At 43.1% G+C, this 21,036-nt stretch overlaps 2 protein-coding genes across 17 annotated transcripts in view; one reads left to right on the top strand and one right to left on the bottom strand.

The window, feature by feature from the left end:
* The window catches only part of RFXANK (regulatory factor X associated ankyrin containing protein), a 15,236-nt gene extending 6,214 nt beyond the window's left edge, over positions 1-9,022 (top strand). For all 5 annotated transcript variants that reach the window (XM_054979746.1, XM_054979748.1, XM_054979747.1 and 2 more), the window contains 6 exons: positions 467-532; positions 1,738-1,838; positions 1,916-2,041; positions 3,745-3,811; positions 5,159-5,239; positions 8,891-9,022. In XM_054979746.1, the coding sequence (XP_054835721.1) occupies positions 467-532; positions 1,738-1,838; positions 1,916-2,041; positions 3,745-3,811; positions 5,159-5,239; positions 8,891-8,949 (500 nt within the window). In that variant the 3' untranslated portion in view covers positions 8,950-9,022. The remainder of the gene's footprint in view (positions 1-466; positions 533-1,737; positions 1,839-1,915; positions 2,042-3,744; positions 3,812-5,158; positions 5,240-8,890) is intronic.
* NR2C2AP (nuclear receptor 2C2 associated protein) lies at positions 8,586-21,036 on the bottom strand. Of its 12 annotated transcripts, none has more exons than XM_054979756.1 (8): positions 20,797-21,036; positions 20,619-20,682; positions 18,366-18,429; positions 18,124-18,275; positions 14,059-14,149; positions 12,765-12,870; positions 11,503-11,570; positions 10,583-10,927 (listed from the first exon to the last, which is right to left on the bottom strand). In XM_054979756.1, exons 4-8 carry the CDS (start codon positions 18,162-18,164, stop codon positions 10,781-10,783), a joined length of 453 nt encoding a protein of 150 aa, XP_054835731.1. In that variant the 5' UTR covers positions 18,165-18,275; positions 18,366-18,429; positions 20,619-20,682; positions 20,797-21,036; the 3' UTR covers positions 10,583-10,780. The 12 variants fall into 12 exon arrangements, with proteins under 12 accessions (XP_054835738.1, XP_054835731.1, XP_054835733.1 ...); XM_054979758.1 differs by having other exon boundaries at positions 20,619-20,742; positions 20,896-21,036; XM_054979759.1 differs by having other exon boundaries at positions 20,896-21,036.

The following is a 21,036-nucleotide window of genomic DNA, read 5'->3' as shown; positions in this document are numbered from 1 at the left end:
TCTATCAGTAGCTACTATCCATGGTGACTGAAATAAAACCTCCACATTCAGAGGCAGTCAACCTTTGAATCCCAGTGCCAGGAGGCAACATCAGGGGAAGGCCTCAGTCTCTATGCCCTGTTGCTGGCCCTCCAGAGTAACCTGTTGGCCGTGTATGAGGCAGGATGCTGGAACAGATGACCCAATGGTCTGATCTAGCCAGGCTCTTCTGATATTCTTATGATCACAAAGATACCTACGGCCCACTGAAATCTCAGAAACTGAATGGCGAGGTGTGGGTGGGGTTTAGGGGGTGACTAAGTTCACCTAAGACTAGCCGAATAAACTTTGTACATTTAGCCAAACAAATTATGCAAAACAAGAGACTTAAATACCTTGGCTTGTTTTTTTATAACATAAAAGGAGCTTTTGAAGTGTGAAACCACAGCGGAAGGTTCAATGCTATTCTTTCTTCCAATCCCCGCAGCGCTGTCCATTTACCAGCTAGCAGCTCAGGGCGAACTTGCCCTGCTGAAAGAAAATCTACGGAAAGGTGAGAAATGAAACAAATCAGGAAATCAAATATTGTCCTGGAATGTAAACACTTGCCCAACTTGTTCCTAAAACTAAGTTAGTGACACAAGAAAATCTCCCCTGTATTTTGATGCAGAGACCAGAGCTTGGAAGACCCCCAGTGTATAGCAAATGGTGTCTAACTGAAAATAAAGCAATAAAAATGTTAATTGTGCTTTCAATGGAACATGCAGCAGAGTTTGCTCCCATGTAATTGTGCATAGGATTGCAGCTGTAGTTAGGGGACAGGGGGACTCATAGTGGAAGGGACTGTATGGGGAGAAAGAGGAGCCAAGAGATCCCTAAATGTTGTTCTCAGTTTTATTATTTTTATTGTACAATCAGAAAACACATTCAACAGAGAATTCAGTGACAGTTCAGTAAGATAAGCATGCTATAAATACAATATTTAACTCTCAATTTAAACAAGCCGAATGTAAATAATTAACTTAGTCACCTCTTTTGAGTTTTTCATATAAACTAAATTCAGTTATCCATCTGATTCATCATTTGTCTACAAAGGCCATTTTTAAAAAGATTTCCTTTTAACTAAGCTGTCAGTCATGCAAAACAGATCTTTTAATTTCTCTAACCACTCTTTTTTTAAACTTGGGAGAGAATTTTTGTTCCCCTGTCTGGCATAGACAAAACAAGCATGTAGAATGAGCTCTTGGAGAGAAGATGGAATACATACAACAAAATTTAATGATAACTGTTCTGTTGAGCGAGCTGTCATAGATCCTATACCAGCTGAAATACTTGCTGCTATTGTATTCCAGTATTTTACAGCTTGTGAGAACTGCCACCAGAGGTCTGGCCGCTGTGAAACATTTCCCTCTTTGTTGAGGCATAAGTCACCTGAGGGCACAGCACACATGGCCACCCATGCTACTTCCCCATTCCAGCTACAAATGCTCAAGGCAGCGTACCACAGCAGACAACAAAATGTTCCCACTGAAATGTGTGTGGCAACCTCCAAAATCATCACCTCTGACAAAGAGATAGCTTACACAGGCAACAGGAGGCTTGCAGCAGGACCATGTGAAAGCAGGCATAAGCTGTTGCTTGCTTCCTTTCGCTCACATGCACATTCTGAAAGCGCAGCTTTGTTTTTGACCTGTTTGGTACCCAACGCTAATTTCAACTTCTAGTTCCTTACAGCAAACCCATTTCTTATGTTTACAGGTGAGAACCTGGTGAACAAACCAGATGAGCGAGGCTTCACCCCGTTGATGTGGGCCTCAGCTTTCGGAGAGATCAAAATCATCCGTTGCCTCCTGGAACTGGTAAGAAAGCTGGGGACGCCTGGGCAATGGTGGGGCATGGCCTTGTTTGCACATCTCTGACCTGCATCCTCTTCCAGGGCGCGGACCCTCATGCCCTTGCGCACCAACGGGAGAGCGCTCTGTCGCTCGCCTGCACTGGAGGATATACTGACATTGTGGTCTTGCTGCTGGAGAAGAACGTCGACATCAACAGCTACGACTGGGTAAAAATTCAAGTGGCGAAGCTGCTACAGAGACAGTCTTGTGCAGTGGGAAGAGCAGGGGTGGCTAATCTTGGCTGGGGGAGGGGACACATGTGGGCCAGGGCAGTCTTACAGGTCTCTCAGCTAGATTTTTGGGTGTGTTATATAGATCCTTACCTCACAGAGCTGTTGTGACGCAAGCGAGAAATTGGTATCTCTTACCAATTGATCTTCAGGCTGTTGAGCCGTTTAGAATTTGCAAGCCACAACAGCTCGATCAAGGGGGTGTGGTGTGCTGTGGAGTCCAGAACAATAGGCTTGCTTCAAAGGGCAAGAGAATGTCATATTTAAGGGACAAGAAAGCATGCAGAGGAAAGCAATGGGAAACCACCTCTTTCATCTCTTGCCTTGAAAACTCCGTGAGGGCCATAAGTCTGTTGCGACTTGACGCTGCTTAATTATTATTTTTAAGAAAGCACAAGAGAATACTCAGAAGTAAGGAGCTGGAATGGACAGACTTCATGTGATGATAGGAAACATTTTTACACCTTCTGTGTCCAGCCCTGAAATGAAGCCCAACGCCCAGGAAGGAGACGGGGCAGCAAGCCAAATGGGTTTTCTGTGTCCAGTCTGCCCCTTAGCATTCCACACACACCCTATGCTTCATGCACCTGGCCCTGAGTTCAGGGGTGGTGCGCCTTTTCTGCATGCAGAACTTCTGGGCATCAGTCCCTGGCATCACCATTTAATGTCTCTTGGGTAGCTGGTCTTGGGAAACGCTTTTCTTTGCCCGAGATCTGGAGAGCCATTTGCACTAGGAGGAGATGATGCTGGGTCCCAGGTTCAGTCCCCAGTATCTCCTGTAAAAGGCTTTCGGCTTGCCAGTCTTGGCAAGACCTTTCTCTGCCCAGGATTCTGCAGAGGCACTGCCAGCCAAAGACGATACTCATTTATAATAAAATCTTACATGCTGTCTCTCCAGAAACTGCCAAAAGTGGCTTGCAACGTAAAACAAAATTAAAACCGCTCACCCAGCCAGCAATCAAATAGAGTCAATAAAACCAGGAGAACAACTCACAGAAAACAACATGTCTGCCCGAACCCTGCATAAACCAGGAGTCGTGCAGGCCGTAGAATCCATGAGAGATGTTAAGCAGCATACCGTCAAAGGACGCTTGGTGCCCCATCTCCAGCCAGAGGATCATGGGTAGAGGTTGGGGGAGACTCTTCTCTGCCCAGGACCATAAAGAGCCGCAGCCAGTCAATGGTCGCCATCCTCAGCTAAGCAGACCAAGAGTCTAACTCTGTGCAAGGCAGCTTTTTGTGGTCCATTAGCTCAGTGGCAGGGCACATTCCTTGCATGCAGAAGAACTGTTGCCAGCATCACCAGCTGAAAGGATCTTCCTTTTCTTCCTGAGACCCCGAGCCGTTGCCAGTCCAATTAATCAGTACTGGGCTGGATGGCAGCTTCGTGATGTTTGTATTCAGAAATTTGGTCCATTCTGCTGAGCAGTAGACCTGGTGAGATACCAAACTTACCTTCATCATAATTAATAATTAATTATTACCCAAGTGAACACAGAATCCTCTTAATATTAAGAACCGCCTGATATACTTGTGATCTTTTAAAAGGTCTTTGCTTCGCAAAAGTACCCCACTGCAGCTCTCGTCCCACCACGCACACCTGGCTTCATGCCCCTGACCTTCTTTGCTTGCTTCCCCAGAACGGTGGGACCCCACTCTTGTATGCTGTGCGGGGCAATCACGTGAAGTGTGTCGAGACTTTGCTGGGTAAGTCTTACATCCTCCCGGAAGGTCAAGTATGAGAGCTTAGTCCGTGACTGATGGTATTGTAGTGCTAGATAAAATGTGCAAAGTTATGGGGACCGAATGTCACCTGATCCCTTTTGATCCAGCAGTTGCAATGCCATCTCTGGCCACCTTCAGCGGTGGTGCTGAAGAGCAGCCGAGAGCAGACCATGTGACTGTTCTAATCACACAGAAAGCAAGGTGCTGAGGTCTCATTGTCAACATTCCCAGCACTGTCATGTTAGTGTGCTTGCGAGGATCTTTGCACCCATTGTGGCATCCCGTTTCTTGGGCAGGTAGCCAATTTTGTAAAGCATTGGCCTCAGCGGGCAGGGTGCGAGGACTGACCTTAGAATTTGGCAGCACGCTGGATTCTATGCATCGTGGAGTTAATGTAGATTGTGGATTTCTACTGCACTACCAGTGTCAGTTCCTGGCAGTTAGGTCCCTCAAGCCCCCCACAGTTAACACGCAGGTGTTCCAGTTGAAGTAGCTTTGTTGAGATACATACAGTTCAGGATATTCACACAAAGGTGGCAATTGGCAGAAGTGACAATTCAAACAAAGGCATTACTAATTATAGGGAAACTTCCCGCCCTTCGGGGTCCGTTGACATTCTGCCGCGAAACCCCAAAGAGGTTACATGGGAACTGATTAGTTTAGACTACATGAAGTACAAAGAAAAATATCCCAGTCTCTGGGAAGAGATACAATGTCAGCTGCTAGCAGCTCTCCTCAAGGACACTTGCTGGAAGAAGTGAAAGTACATATTTTCAACAGATAACGGAGAGGCTCTTCTGCAATTAACATTTTCAGCTAAGACACTCTCAGATGATCTACACAGAATACAGCATATAACTCTGGCAAACAGCATTGACCCGTACAAAATGCAGAATACAATCATGGCAGGTATGCTGGCATACATGACAACCAGTGTTAAAAAAATTAGCACAGCCAGAGAGAGGCAGTTACAGCCATTTACTGATCTTGTGAACAGTCCGCAGCGGAACAGTTCCCACACTGATGAGTTTCACCCTGGCTGGACTGTGTGAATTCCATTGCCTTCCGACCCTGCTGTTTGTAAGCCCTCCCTTCTGTTCCCGTGCACTCGCCAAAGGATATCTTGCAACTCTGGCGAATGCCTGCATCTGATGATAGCCCATGCCAGTAGATTTAACAGGTCTGTTAGATGTGTCATAAGGCTCTGTTGGTTTGGTTGACTGCAGAAGAAAGCCTGCCTGTCTGGAATCCAGAGTTATAACAACTGTTGTGGTTAAAGTGGACTCTTGCATGGCAGCCAGTTTGAGTATTATTGTGGTCCGGTTTCAGCTCGAGGTGCTGATCTTACCACTGAAGCGGATTCTGGTTACACGCCAATGGACCTGGCTGTGGCGTTGGGTCACCGAAAAGGTAAGTCATGGGAAATGGAGAATGGTATTCTAGGATGGCACTGCCCAAAGCCTTAAGCCTGTGGACTGGTCTAGAGATGTCAAGGTCTGGGGAAGAAAATAGGGAAAATATTTTTTCCCCTGCAATTTTCCAGCAAAACAAACAGATATTTTGGGGAGCTTGCTACATTAACATCTTTGATTAGAGAAAAGACTTTGGATAAATATTTAATCATATGGAAACCTCTTATTGATTTTATGCTTGAAACAGAACGAGAAGAATTAATGATATGTGATTTTGAAGACTAGGAAGAGATAGTTGTGTGTGTTAAAGTTACTGTAGAATAAGTACCAGCTTTTGGTTGCTTCAAATGGAAAATTGGTATACATTCCTATTACTTAGGTTTTCCTTATCTTTTTATTTTAACTTTCTTATTAGATTTTCTGTCTTTCTCCAGTCTCTCTGCTGTTTTTACTTTTTCTTTCCATTTCCTCTTTTTCTTCTTTCTCTTTCCATTTCCTCTTTGTTTTTTTTCTTTTTTATTTATAGCCTCTTGTATTTTCATTTAGTCTTTTGCATCTCTTTTCTTAACTGTTATGTTTTATAATTATGCTGAAAATTTTAATAGAAGTTATATATTAAAGAAGGCCATTTTCACACTGCTTACCGGCCACGGAACATTGCGCCAAGCTTCTGGAACAACTGTGTCTTTCTGGCACGTGCCAGAAAGATGCTGCATTCTGGGAGCTTGGCACGATGTTCTGTGGCTGGTAAGCAGGGCGAAAACGGCTGATGTTTTGGGGAGCTTGCAGACGGGGGGAAAACCTCCTAATTTTCTCTAATTTGTCTTGAAAATGCTTTTCAACACAAGGTGTTTCTCAACATGTGGTATGAAGTTTTTTTTCACGCAGGGCAATCTAGAACATCAGATAATAATTCCTGTGCACAATGTAGACAGCTCCAGTGTTTTAAAAGATGCTTTATTTGTTTAAATGTGACTAATTTTGTTCACAACCGATACGCTATGAGTTGTATGATGATTGTATATTATTGAAGATGTCAGTTTTCAGTGTTCCAAAGTTTAATCGGTATCCAAATACTGTATTAACTCAAATGCAAGACTAGCTTTTTTTCCAAGTATGTCATCAGAAAAAAACTTACATTTGCATACAAGTTACAGTTATGTCTAATAATAATTTTGTCTGTGTGTAACAGGGGGTTGGCGACTTACATTCAGTGTTCTGTTCTTTTGAGTAAATACAGTATGCTGCTAGCTCTGTGGAAGCTTGTCCAAATAATATTTTAACTACAAAATACGTGTTTTCTGTGTTACGCTTCTAGTTTTTCTCCCTCTCCAAAGGCTAAATTCAGATACATGTAGGATAGGGCTCAGCAGTTTGCAGCTGCCTCTCTCCTTTAGTTTGGTGTAGTGGTTAAGAGCGGCAGGACTCTAATCTGGAGAACTGGGTTTGATTCCCCACTCCTCCGCTTGAAGCCAGCTGGGTGACCTTGGGTCTGTCACAGCTCTTTCAGAGCTCTCTCAGCCCCACCCATCTCACAGGGTGATTGTCGTGAGGATAATAATAATACACTTTGTAAACTGCTCTGAGTGGGTATTAAGTTGCCCTGAAGGGCGGTATATAAATCAAACGTTGTTGTTGTTGTTATTGCACTTTTGGTTTGTAGAAAATGGAGGCATGTATATTTTTAAATGCTGTAAGTGAAATAGTACACGTTTACGGTAATAATGATATGGCTTTCACCTGGCCTCCAAAGGGGAGTCAGGTCAGGTGGTCAATGGACGACTGGAGCTCTATGTGGGCCCGCAGTGGCTCCGGTACATTCTTACAGTCTACCACAGTGTTTCCCTACCAAGGTTGTGTAGAACCCTGGGATCCCTCAGGATATATCAGCAGGAGTTCTGCAAGAAAGCGATTCTGAAATACTGTGAAAAATTCCAAATATCCCTCAAAATGTCATGGTTATTAAGGTTAGGTAAGATAGGTAGGTAGTAGCACTTGACAAATATTTTCTTGACAATAACTTAGCAGTTATTGAATTGCGCTCCCTACAATCAACGTTTTCTAGCCTGTAAATGTTTTCATACGTAGGGATTTCTCAAATTTGCGAAATTAATTTAGGGGTTCCTGCATGGGGGAAATGTTGGGAAACACTTGTCTATGGCTGCAACGTGAATCCAACATGGGTGTTCGCTGTGGAGTCCCAATGGGATCTTTCTATACTGTCAATTGTTAAGGGGGAGGGCACAAAAAGAACAGAGCTACTGCTGGGTTTAATAAGAAGCATTTTGACCAAGAAGCTAGTGATGTGAGCATACACTGAAGGAGGGACTGTGGGCTGAGGGGTGGAATGCCTGCTTTGCACATAAAAGGTCCTAGGTTTAGTCCTCAGCAGGGCACTGGGGCAGGGTGGGGGGAAGAGCTGGGACAGCTGGCTGGGACAGTCCAAGGAGACCTGGGTGATAAGGACAGACTCAATGGAAAGCCAAGTCCTCTGTGCCTGTTTCCACTTACAAATCTCAGACACCAATTGGAGGAAGGGGCTGTGGTTTCTAGGTAAGACGTGCCCCTTCTCACAGTGCCTGGGGAGGAAGACAGGAAAAAGGAGAGGAAGATTGTTGTGAGTGCAGTTGCGCTCTGGTCCCAATCTTTTCCTCCCTCCACATGGGATCCTAAATGAGGCACGTGTTTTTTTCCAACCTCTAAATATAAGATCCGGGATGCTGCTGTATCAGCGCACAATGTGGCCAACCTCAACGAGTGCCTCTGTTCCACCGTATCTTAACTGGTCAGCCAGGACTCCTGTTTTTAAGTCTGTGCACCAGAATAGAGAGGAGTTATCATGGCTGCCTCGCCGTTTCAGAAATCGCTTCTCCCTGGAGCCACTACCTGTGAAACCTCAGCATTTTCCAGCAGCAGCACAAGATATTTTGATTCATGCTGGGGGAGGCACAGATAAAATAACCCAGCTCTTTGGATGGGACATGGTTTCGTTTATTAACCACAGCCTAAGCAAAATTCCTACCCTAGTTGTGCTGGCCCACCTAAGACGTCACCTGCACGTCAAATAATGTCCCCAAAGTACCACTACTTAATAATTTTCTTTCTATAAACAAAAAAGCACTTGAGGCACAAAACGACCCTATAAATATACTGGATGTGAAATTTGGGATGCTTTTCTATTACCCCACCTCCTACAATGTATCAGGGTACAAAAGAGTTTTGTTTTCTTAGCAGAAAATACTAAACCAGGGATGTATTAAGTGCTTTAAGTACTCTGGAGAGAAAATACTTTCTAGTACATTTACCTCCCCACAGGGAGAGATGTTCTTGGAGCAGAAAAACACTCTAGACAAATGCAAGTTTTATTTTTTAAAAAGTTACTATTAATACAATTATTTTCTGCCTCATATAGAAGTGTCTTTTTCTTTTGAATGGGTGTTTGAATATTGCAAAACACAATGTGCTCCACCATGACAATTTTTTTTTCTTATGGGACATTTTTCTACCCTAAGATTTTGGCTTGGGTCGAAAACAGAAAACAATTGAGTATTTTTTTTTCTGGAACATGGCTGCATTGTTAGATAACTAAATCAGTAACGTTATTCTGTGCTCTCTCTCCCTCCCCCTCCCCCCCTTTCTTGGCTTCTAGTCCAGCAGGTGATTGAAAAGCATATTCTGAAATTATTCCAGAACAAAGAGACTGAATGAAAAGCCCCTCGGCTCAGCCTTTGCCAAGATGAAGAAAGCCAGAACTAAATGGCACAACTGCTCATGGATATGGGAAGGGGTTGGAAAGTGGGACCAGAACTCTGGACTGCACATCTAGTCAAGATGACAGGGGCCTGTGGAAGTTAGCCTCATCTCTCTGGCCAGAGCATGAGGAAGACGTATGGTACTCCTCCTGAGTAAGCCCATTCCTGTCCCGTTGCTTAAAGCCATGCCGTGCAGATGGCAGACAAGGGGAATAAAGACGTCCCCAGATTGCTCATGTAAGTGAGTCAAACCTCAAACTGCCAGAAAATAAGTCCTCTGTCCTCCAGGATTGCAAACCAAACTGACTTTGTGTGTGCGTGTGTGTGTGTGAAAGAAATATTTCCTGATCACATTTAAAAGAACTTCATTTACGCAGTATTTTTTAAAAATCGCATTCCTAATAGCAAGATATTGTTTTTCATATCCACAAAAAGAGTCACAAAGAGAGCAAAATGTGACTTTTCTTTCTGGCTTGCAAACAGCCACCTTGCTTGGTCGCCTGTGGCGAGTCGGGGTGACTTCTCTGGCTGCATAGGAATGAGAACATTTGTAAATTTGAAGATAAGTTTACAGAAATTTTCTTTGTATGTTTCAGATGGATAACATGCCCCAGATGACAAGGGTGGAGAGAGGGCTAATAAAACCATTTGTGGATTTATTTGTGGGGCTGATTGAACAAAATCTGTTTCACATTTTTCTTGTTGGATGCTTATTTGGCATTATGCTTCCTCCTCTGTGTCTAACCAAATTTGAAAATGTATCATATATGAGCCTTCCCATTTTTGCAACCAAATAAACTTTAGGTGACAGATTAGAATCTTACTCCACGATTATTAGGTATAGGCAAGGATGCTGCGACTTTTGACCAATCTAGTAAGCCTGCATCACCTCTCTCTTAACATGTACTAGGTTAGGTGGGGGTGGGGGGAAGAAAAGTTCATTTCCCCCTTCATAACCAAAGCTAATACACAATTTGAGACTTTGGCCTGCTCTGGTTTTCTACTGCTGGTCATGTGGAATAGGGCAGTTCTCAACCGAAAAAAACGAAATCTATTTCTTTTTGTACTTCAGATCTTCCCCCCCGCAAAAAACCCTAATGGATCTTGGACTTATTGATTTGAAGGCTTTTGGTATGTTGCTATATTAAGGAACAGTCCATTTTCTCAAGCTTGGTCCACTAAAGATGTCTTTCTTCCTACACAAAAGCTTTAGTTGTGTTATTTTAATGGTAAGTTGTTTTTGCTTTAAAGAGAAGCAAAATTCTACTTTCCTTCAAAATCCTTGACTAAAGGATGACAAGAAAAGAGAGTCTTCAGAAAACTTAGAACCACGGCCCATCTTAGGGAGGTATTTTACCGAAGAGTCACGGTAAGCAATTTTCACCGCTAAAACTGAGCGTGGAACTGCTTTGGTTCTGTGCTGAAGGAAGGGAACAAAGGAGCCCCCAACTTGCTTCCTTTTTACATTAAAGCTTTTCCCCAAGAACATCAAGGTGGTAGATGATGATTCTTCCGAAGAAATCCGTGCTGTCTTCAAAGGTGATTTTCAGTTTATCCAAAAGTGTCTCTGTAAGAAAAAAGCTGTACAAAAAAATAGTTAAGGAAGAAGGGGGTGGGGGAGATATCCAGCACAGAGGAATTCCCAACAATATAGAGGCAAATAACAGTGCCATGTGGCCAACCTTGTTTATGTAAAACTGAAACAAAATAGATTATACCACTCCAGTTACAGTTGCCAACTCTGGATTGGGAAATTCCTGGAGATTTGGAGGTGAAGCCTGTGGACTTTAAAGGAGTATAATGTCACACAATCCATGCTCCAAAGCTGCCGTTTTGTCCAAGGAAACTGAATCCTGTGGTCTGGAGATGAGATGTATTTGCTGGAGATCCTCAGGCCTGACCTGGAAGTTGGCAACCCTACCTCCAGAGCATCTGTATATTTCGTTTAGGACAGTGATGCCTCTGCTGCCACCTGGCTGAGACACTGACTTCCTGAAAAGTTTTCAAACTGTTCCAAAGTCTTGGGGAATGTTTAGTCTGGGTTTGGGGGGGGGGTCTCTTTGGATAGGATTACAGTCTCTAATAGGACCTCCATGGAGGAAGGTCAAGATGAAAAAGCAGGTAATCTATTAAGGCCTCCAAATAGTTAAACTTTTCCTTGTAGGGAAGGTGCCTTAGCCTCTGCATGGGATGGCCTTTTTCAGCTCTACAGTATGCTTTCTTGAAATGAGACAGGTTTGGGGGAAGCAGTTCTGAGTCCACTTACCTCCCCCATGTGATTAAAAAAGAAATGTGTGAATTGGTTCGTCAAGCAAAAGAATCTTTCTTTTTGCTTCAGCAATGCCTGAGCAAGGCTATCAGTGATAGGAAGTTTTGGAGGTCATTAATTCAGAGGGCTGCCATAAACTGGAGCCGACTTGATGGCGCACAACACGTACAATGCTATTTTATTGGAGCGCTGAGCTTCCAGAATCTTCCAGAAAACGAAAGGGGATTTTTAAAAGGATATTTGGAGAGAGTTTGTATCTTCAGGGTATACTTCAGCAATCTGGGAAAGTTCTTCACCTCTGCTGCACCCTTAAATCAAAAAGAGGAGACAGAAAACAGAAGGGTAGGGTTGGATGAAGAGTTGTCTAAAACAGTGGCTTAGATTGTGGTACAGGGAGTATCGGTGCCCACTTCTGGCACCCTAAAGACCAACAAGATTTTCAGGGTGTAAACTTTTAAGAGTCAGAGCTCCCTTCTTCTCTTGTTGGTCTCTTAAGTTGCCCGTGGACTCAAATCCTGCTATTCTACTACAGACCAACATATCGACCCACCTCAAACTGCTCACCTCTTGACGGTCACAAATGGGTAGTCTGTGTTAGTCTGTTATAGCCAAACAGAATAAAAGTTCAGTCACACCTTCAAAACTAACATTTATTTCACTATGAGTTTTCATGACTCATGGCCTGCTTTGTCAAAAAGATACAGGAAGGAAAATCGTATGGGGAAATCTTAGGGGGAAGGCAGGGGCAGAGTTAAGGCTTGGTGTGAATTCCACCATGAGTCTTTCAAGTGTAAATTCTCAATGTAAAATAGAAAAGGAAGAACTGAAAGTTTAAATGTGAGTCTCCTCAAATCAAGAAAAGCAGCAGTTAGACACACTAGATGGTGAGAGAGGGCAGAAGTTCAAACAGATAAGCAGGTAGCTTACTAGAAAATTATCTGATCTTGGGACAAAGCTGTAGTCTGATAAAGCATGTTAAGAACCCCCAAGAGAATATCAAACACAGTAAAAGCGGGGAGGAGACACATGCTTGGAAATTTGTGACCAGGCTGTGAAGCAGTTCCTTGCTTTTGTCAGAACAGCTTTCCTTTTTGGCAACACAAATTGTGACACGGGAAACTCGGCTTTCTTAAGGGTATAAGAACTGCTGGGTGGGTCAGGCCAAAAGTCCAACATGCTGTTTCCAGCTGTTCACATGAAGGCAGTGGAGTTGCCCAGTTATTTGCTCCTATGATCTAATATGAAAGAGACAGACTTCCCAGACGTTGTGGATCAATACCTATACAGTGGAATTCACGTGGGACATTGGATGTTACCAGAAAAACGAATGAACAAAGAAACACCTCGACCCTCAGGAAACTTCAGACCCAAAGTGTACACAACTCGTGTCGACAGACATTTAAGTAGAACTTCTCGACTGCAATATCTGTGTCATCTTCCTAAAAGATTAGCAATGCAAGATTAAGCAATGAGTTCCACACATCATAACCATTAATGCTTACCAAGCAGCACGCATTTCTGACTTGCAAATCCACCCTGGAACTGTATTTGAACTTGGGAAACTTTGACTGTGTGTGGAAACTCCAATGTCAGCCACTGGATGGAGCCCTAAAACCAAGAAAAACAAGCAGAATGAAAAAGAGAAATTTTGATAGGCTTTGGGGGAGCAGCAAGGAATGGAGCAAAAATTTTTAAGACACTGAAAGATTACTGCATAGAGCCCACTCTTGGGCAACAGAGGACTATTGTTCGCCAATGGCAAAAAAAAAGAGAAAAGTATTCTGTTTCTCTTGCAATCTGTGCTTAAGGCTGTAAGTAATTGGATAGGATTTCACAAAACTCGTATCAGGAATTATTGAGGAGACTGTAGGTGATATCACAGCCGGTAGCCAATAGGCATCTTCCACAGGCAGCTTTCCCTCAGTTGAAACTCAACCATCTTAAATACTTTTCATGAATGGTTCTTTCAAAGCTTGCCCCGAGATGGAGAAAAGTAAGCGTTTATCTAAAATAAAGGGGTGTTTTCAAAGTCTCTGGTTTGAATCTTGCTTGCCCAAGAACTCGTGAGGTAGACACCCCCCTCCCCACACCCCCACAAAATATGGATTATAACCAACCAGTTGGTAAATTTATTTTTTGTGGCCAAAGGCCGTTACAATTCACACACATAAAACAGTCTAACATATAAACACATGTACAAATATTAAGAGATTAAAATGATCTGGGCAGAAAACACCAGTCAGATAAAAGCATTGCTATCACCGGAAACAGCTCTAGCCCGAATTTTCTTGGCTGCTAAGGCGAAAAGAGAGACTCTATAAGAAACATGCAGCAGTATCAGACAGGAGAAAAAACAACTTCTCAGAGTCTGAAGAGGAGTTTAAAACAATTAAAAACTCTCCTAGGAATTTATTCCTTGGATCTGCATAGAGTGCGCAGGATAACAGATAATATGGTTAATCCTCCACAACATGGGCACCACAAATACAGTGGCAGAGTGCCTGAGGTGTTTTGGTGTAGCAACCAGCTAACAGCGCTGTGGCAATAGTTTGAAACCGAATTGAGGTAAAGGCTGTTCTAAGGTTGTGAGGAAGGATGTTGACCAAATAGGGGGATCTAACGTGATCCTTCTTGAATAGTTTAGACCACTGGGAGAACTTGAGTAAGAAATCGCCTGCCCATCAATTACAATGGATTATAATAAGGCTGGCCTACCTTACCACAACGTTGTAAGATTTCTAAGTTCATGAATGTGAAGCAGTTTGAACTATATTCTGCCCCGTCATTCCACCTCACCTGGTCAGAGTTCCAGCACGTTTCCTCATTCCCATCGAACATGTGTTTCTTTCCAAATTGCTTTGCCTCTCGATTGAGGACTGAACTCACCCTGTCGGTGCAAAAAGGAACAGGCTCAACAACCGATATTCTCCTTGTGGGCAGGAGGGAGGTGCACGAAGAACTGTGAAGAGAGCACCAAAGCTGGCCAAGGAGTTCCATGCGAAAACCCCTCCTCAGTTATGAAGGCTGGCGAGTGCTTAAGGGAGACCCCTCACTTATCTCTCAGGCCTTGCCTGCTTTGCAGGGCCGTTGTGTGTATAAAATAGGGAAGGGCTGAGCACCTCAGAGGAAGGGCAGCACACAATTAGTGAATTTTCATTTACGGAAAAAGGGCTTAAGGTACAATTTTACAGTACATTAAGAAATAATAATAAGTAAAAGCCATCGTGTATCAACACTGGAAATCTACAGCAGGAATTACAATTGATATGAGGTATGCTATGCGCATTTGGGGAATATAGATTGCTTAGAAAAATTAAATCTTCAAATTTGATTAGCAAAATATTGAGTGAGAATGCCTTTTAGGCTATTTGGAATCCATTTGTATCCTTTGCCAGTCTACACTCAATAATAGTTCTTCCTCCATCTAGGACTAGAAACCAATAGAAAGACATGATCTAATAAATCATGCATGGATCATTGCTGAAGCTGCAAAAAGGTTTTGGTAAAGCTGTCTAACAAACATAATAATTGCAATCATTTCATTTTTTTCTCTTAATTTTTTTGACTTGTGTTTTCTTTTTGATTTGTCCATGTTTATTATGTTTTGTTAAGGTATGGTTATGTGCATTTGTTATGAGAATGAATAACATGTGTTTTTAAAAAAATTAAAAGGAAGAACACACGTGTGTGTTATGTGCCGTCGAATCACTTCTGATTTATGGCGACCCTATGAATTAATAACCTCCAAAACGTCCTATCATTAATGTTTTGGCAGAGAAACCCCCAGAGCGGGTTTGTTCCCCACACCACAGAGAAGCCTGTTCAATTAAAACTCTAATTTTACCCTGTTGATATTATATTACTCAGTTTAATTGGAAACTGGCAGGCCTCACTGTGAATGACAACTTCAACACAACAGGACTATGTGCAGGCAAGGTCAAAATTTCTACGTGCTCAGGGGAATCTCCAGGTATGAAAAAAAATATGATTTGGTGTAGTGGTTAAGAGCCGGGTTTGATTCCCCGCTCCTCCCCTTGAAGCCAGCTGGGTGACCTTGGGTCAGTCACAGCTCTCTCAGAGCTCTCTCAGCCCCACCCACCTCACAGGGGGATTGTCATGAGGATAATAACAATACACTTTGTAAACCGCTCAGAGTGGATGTTAAGTTATCCTAAAAGGCAGTATATAAATCTATTGTTGTTGTTATTGTTGTTATATTTACTTCATTTGTACCAAGTCTTTTTCCCCAATGGGAACCTAAACTGGCTTACGTAATTCTCCTCTCTTCCATTTTATACTTTCAATAACTCTGGGAGAAAAAGACCTCCACAACAGCCTGATGAAGGGGAAAAAGAGAATGAAAGAGAGGGGACAACTGGGCTGTTTAAGCCATGCAGAGCTCAGAGAATCAGATACTGAGATTTGGGTTGGGGACCAATTTCCCAATTGCTTATTTCTCCCTTGGAAATCCAGTTCAGGAATTTTGTTATGACAGTTGTCTACAAGAAAGTAAACCTCTCTTTTTTTTGGACTGTTCTAGCCTGTGTGTGTGTGTATGTTATGTGCCATCAAGTTGCTTCTGACTTTTGGCAACCGTGAATGAAAGACCTCCCAAACGTCCTATCATTAGCAGCCTTGCTCAGACCTTGCTAACTGGAAGACATGGCTTCCTTCATTGATAATATTAACATCTGATTTTATACCACCCTTCAGGACAACTTAATGCCCACTCAGAGTGGTTTACAAAGTGTGCTGTTATTATCCCCACAACAATCCCCATGTGAGGTGGGTGGGGCTGACAGAGAAGAGCTGTGACTGTCCCAAGGTCACCTAGCTGGCTCCAAGCAGAGAGGTTGGGAATCAAACCTGCCTCTCCAGATTAGAGTTCTGCCGCTCTTAACCACTACACCAAACTGAGCCAAGCCATCTCATTTCAGGTCTTCCTCCTCCTCCTGCCTTCAACTTTTCTTGGCATTATTGTCTTTTCCAGTGAGTCTTGTCTTCTCATGATGTGACCAAAGCACGATAGCCTCCGTTCAGTCATTTTAGCTTCTAGGGAGAATCCAGGCTTCATCTAGAACCCACTCATTTGTCTTTTGGGCCATCCACAGTATCCACAAAACTCTCCTCCAGTGCCACATTTCAATGAATCAACTTTCTTCCTGTCAGCCTTCTTCAGTGTCCAGCTCTCACATCCATACAAAGTAATAAGGAATAATATTGGCTGATTCCGCACACGTTGGATAAAGCACTTCCAATCCTCTTTATAGATCATTTGGAACGGACTTTTTTTGTGTGCGGAACAAAAAATCCACCTCAAACGACTGATAAAGTGCATTGAAAGTGCATTATCCAACGTGTGCGGAATCAGCCAATGTATGAATTATCTTGATCTTGGTCCCCAGCAACACAGGCTTATCCTTACAGATCTTTTCTAGTTCCTTCATGGCTGCCCTTCCGAGTTTCAATCTTCTTCTTCAGATTTCTTGGGTGCAGTCTCCCTTTGGGTTGATGATTGAGAGGAGGAATAGGAAATCTTGAACTATTTCAATTTCTTCATTGTCAACCTTAAAATTGTGTCATTCCTCAGTAGTCGTTAACTTTTGTCTTCTTGATGTTCAGCTGTAATCCTGCTTTGGCATTTTCTCCTTTAACCTTCATCAGTAGGAATACCGTTTTAGACTGCTGCATTATTGGTTTTACACCGCTAGCAAGCTCTTGGCTTGTTTACGGCATTGTTCTCTAATTTTGTAACCCAACTTTTATTACATCCTTCACAGTCTGTAATAAAATGTTTCTCAGCATTGTTCTCTGATGTTGTAATTTCTACTTTACTGTCTGTATTATACTATGTTCTAGTGCAGTGTTCACTAATTCAGTGACCTGTATGGATTATGCTGTTCTTACTACACTTTAGTTGCAATCTACCTTGAGCTTCAGTGAGAAAGTAAGTAAATACTACTGATTTACTATTTAATTTGAGTCTCAGTAAGAAAGGCGAGTGATCGATAAGAGTACATAAATAATAAAAGAAATATGGTTATGCTAGGAGTTGCACACATATAACAGAAAGAAAAATGTACCCCTGCGGATGGTTGACAAACTTAAAAACAAAGGTAATAATTCATAGTCATAAACTGCCACTCATCTGGTGGGGGGATTGAGTAGGCATTATCTCCAGGTAAGGAAACACATAGACCGAAAACAGAACCATAACTTCCTGCCTTCGTTTTGGAAACGGTGACGTCAGAAATCGCGTGAAAGAGCCGCCATTGTTCTGTGAGTGAGGTGCTATTTTTAAGACGTGGGGAAATGGACACTCTCCCCCTTTTAATGGCACAGAGAAGTTTCACAAGTAAACGTGAATAGAATGCAAGTAGGTGCGAATCCAAAAACCCAGTCTGGTAATACTTTCATTGGGACTGCCTTAAAAGTTGCAAAGAATTGAAAAAACATGGCTAAAAACAAATATTTCCCTACCTGGGTAATGGTAGGCATTTCAGGAAAAATGTTTGTGATCCAGTAATTGAAGAAACTGCTCTTGAAGATAGTGCATTTTTAATTTTTAATAATGCAATGGTAAAGTTCACCCCCAAATTAAGTGACAGTCCACACATTTTTCCTTAATTTTTGTAGAGAATTTTCTCATCCTGTTATTAAAGAACCAAAGTCAGAATTATTTACGTAACTCCTTTACTCAGATCACTAACTGCTTTACTCAGATCATTTACAACTCCTTTATCAGAACTGAGACCTATGAGGACTAGTTAACTGTAGTGGCCTCATTGGTGAGCCTGAAATAACGGAATCCCTCGTGTACAATTTAGAGTGGTTGTTTTTAAGAACAGCAAGAACACTCACCTGCTCACCATCTCGGGGCAAATCACAGAAGATGCTGCCATTTTGGTACCAGCCCACCAGTGAAACGCCAGCACGAGCCCACCAACGGTGCAAAAGTGAGAAGCCGTGTGGAGACAGGGCAGAGTTCAGGTAACTACTGCGCAAGATACTGCCTGGAATTGAAATCAAACCCTTTAAGAGACAGAAAATACCTCCTCTCCAGGAAACAGAGTGGATTACATGCCAGTCTGGTATAGTCTAACCTGGAGAACTGGGTACCACTCCCCACTTCCCGCTTGAAGTCCTCTTCCTATGGAGTTGACTAATCTGGAAAAGTAAGCCGGTAAATGGTTGCCAGGCCGAACAGCTAGAATAGAGCCTCCATGTCCAGAAGCGATCTACCTCAAAATACCAATCAAGGTATTCAAGAGCCAGTTTGGTGTAGAGGTTAAGAGCGGTAGGACTCTCTCAGCCCCACCCACCCACTTCACAGGGTGATTGTTTGAGGATGATAATAGCACACTTTCTAAACCGCTCTGAGTTGTCCTGAAGGGTGGTATATAAATCGAATGTTGTTGTTATGTCAGAGTAGCCATGCCAACTTCAGGCAGGGCCTGGAGTTCTCCAAGAATTACAACTGATTGTCAGACTATATAGATCAGTTCCCCTGGAGGAAATGGCAGATTGAGAGGGTGGATTGTATGACATCACTTCCTGCTGATCTTCTTTCCCTCTCCAAACTCCACTCTCCGCAGGCACTACCTCCAAATCTCCCGAGAATTTCCCAAGCCGGAGCTGGTAACCATATGCCAAAGTAGGCCTGGCTCCAAACCCTGGTGCTATCTGGGTCTGCCACACTATCCCACTCTTACCTACCTCACAGGGTTGTTGTGAAAATAAAACGGTGAAAAGGATCACGAAAAAAGAGCAGGGTAAAAATGAAAAAACATGGGAAGCAAGCCATCCTCCCCAAAAGTGACCAGAGAAGAGCTCTTAAATTTCAGAAGGGTTTAGTAACACCATTTAGCACCTGACGACCATAGAAAGTAACAAAGGGAAAGGAATTACAATAACTCTTATATTAAAGTGGGCAAAAACCTAAGATTGCTTGAATTTTTTTTTTTTTGTAGAAGCGGGGAGCATTAATTCTGAACTGGAACTGTCTTGGCTTTGGATGCAGCACGCAAAGAAAAATCATTTTAAGATCATTTTTAATGGAATTTGAGAGCTTAGCTAGGAAGCTGCATTAAAATCCAAAAAGATAACTACTTAACCCGGAGAAAAATGAATGAGAAAAAGAAATTAAGAGCCTCTGCCACATACTCCAGAGAGCAACTTTAAAAGCAACATTTGTCCTCCACCCCGCAACTGGGGCAAAGGATCTCAGACAAGCAGCTTGAGCACTGATTTAAAAGGAATTAATTACTGGGGTGCAAAAAGACCCCCCCCCCAATGTAAGACAGGGCAGGGAACGAACAGACCACCTCTTGTCTTTGTTAGCCAAAGGAAGGATCCAGTTGGATTCTTTTTTAAAAAAAGCAATCTGTTTTCCTTTTTCAAGACTGACAATGGATGTCTGGGGCACCACAACTTGTTCTTGTGGACTGAAGGCTAGTTTATCTATTTATTCCCCGTCTTTCTCCCTAGCAGGAACCCAAACCAAGTTAGATCATTCTCCTCTCCTTCAATTTATCCTCACAACAACCCTATGAGGTAGGTTAGGCTGAGTGTGTGTGACTGGCCCAGCGTCACCCAGCGAGCTTCCATGGCACAGCAGGGATTCGAATGTTGGTCTCCCAGATCTTAGCCTGACACGCTAACCACTGCACCACACTGTAGTTTTACCTGCAGAAACCAGCACTGAAGCTTTCCACAAGGGGGGAGGCATTTAAAGGGCATGGAGGCAGGGAGCTCTGAGTCTCAAAAGCTCACACCCTGGAAATCGAGCTGGTCTCAAAGGTGGGACTGGACTCAAATCTTTCTCTTCCACTGCAAGCTAACATGGCTACCCACCTGAAATTCCCTCCCTCATGTCATTCTCCTCGTTCCTCATTTGCAGATGTTCCCAAACATCTGGTATCATTTTTATACTCAGGACTGAACTATTTGGGGAGTCCTGAGTGCCCCGTCTTTTACCTTCTGTGGCTGGCGCTTTTCTACTTAGCTGCTGAATTTCACTGCGCTGCAGTTACAGTTGGTGTGGTGTAGCAGTTAGAGCAGTAGACTAGGGAGGCCTGTGTTCAAATCCCTCCTCTTTTGTGAAACTTGCTCAGACCTTAGACTAGTTTCAAGGGGGTATGCAGCAGAGCAGCAAAATTCAAGTCCAGCAGCCCCTTAAAGCGCAACAAGATTCCTAGAAGCTTTTGAGAATCAAGCTCCCTTAGCCAGATATCTGACAAAGACAGCTTTGCCTCTTGAAAGCTTACACCCTACAAATCTTATTAGTCCTTTTTAGGATGCCGCTGGACTCGAATTTTGCTGACCTCAGACCAGTTACTCTCAGACGAATAACTTACCTTACAGGATTGGTGTAAGAACAGTATGGGGAAAAGGGAGATCACATAGAACTGCTTCGAGCTCCTTAGACGAACGGCAGGAGGGAAATGCAACAGACAGGTTTATTCTCTGTTGGAAATCAGTCTACAAAAAGTTGCACATTAGTAAGCATGCGGGGGGGGGGGGGAAGCAAATTACCCAATGTTTGCAAACCTCTACGTAAAACATGCAGGAGCAGACTCGAGTCCCGGGGGTGGGGCAGGGTAGACAACTCCACTAGTCCACCCCCTCTAATACCTATTGCAGAACGTCGCACCGATTTGGGGTACCGTCAGTGTAATTGCATTCCCCCTCGTGTCTTTCTCCTCCTCCTAGGAAGCAAGCAAGAGAGTCAGGGTAGGAGATTGCAATTGGCAACATGGCTTCCTGTTTCCTGCA

Source organism: Eublepharis macularius, chromosome 5 (assembly GCF_028583425.1).
Source record: "Eublepharis macularius isolate TG4126 chromosome 5, MPM_Emac_v1.0, whole genome shotgun sequence".
NCBI classification, from domain to species: Eukaryota; Metazoa; Chordata; class Lepidosauria; order Squamata; family Eublepharidae; genus Eublepharis; species Eublepharis macularius.
Note: the sequence above shows the minus strand (reverse complement) of the source record. Positions and strands in the feature narration are given on the sequence as shown.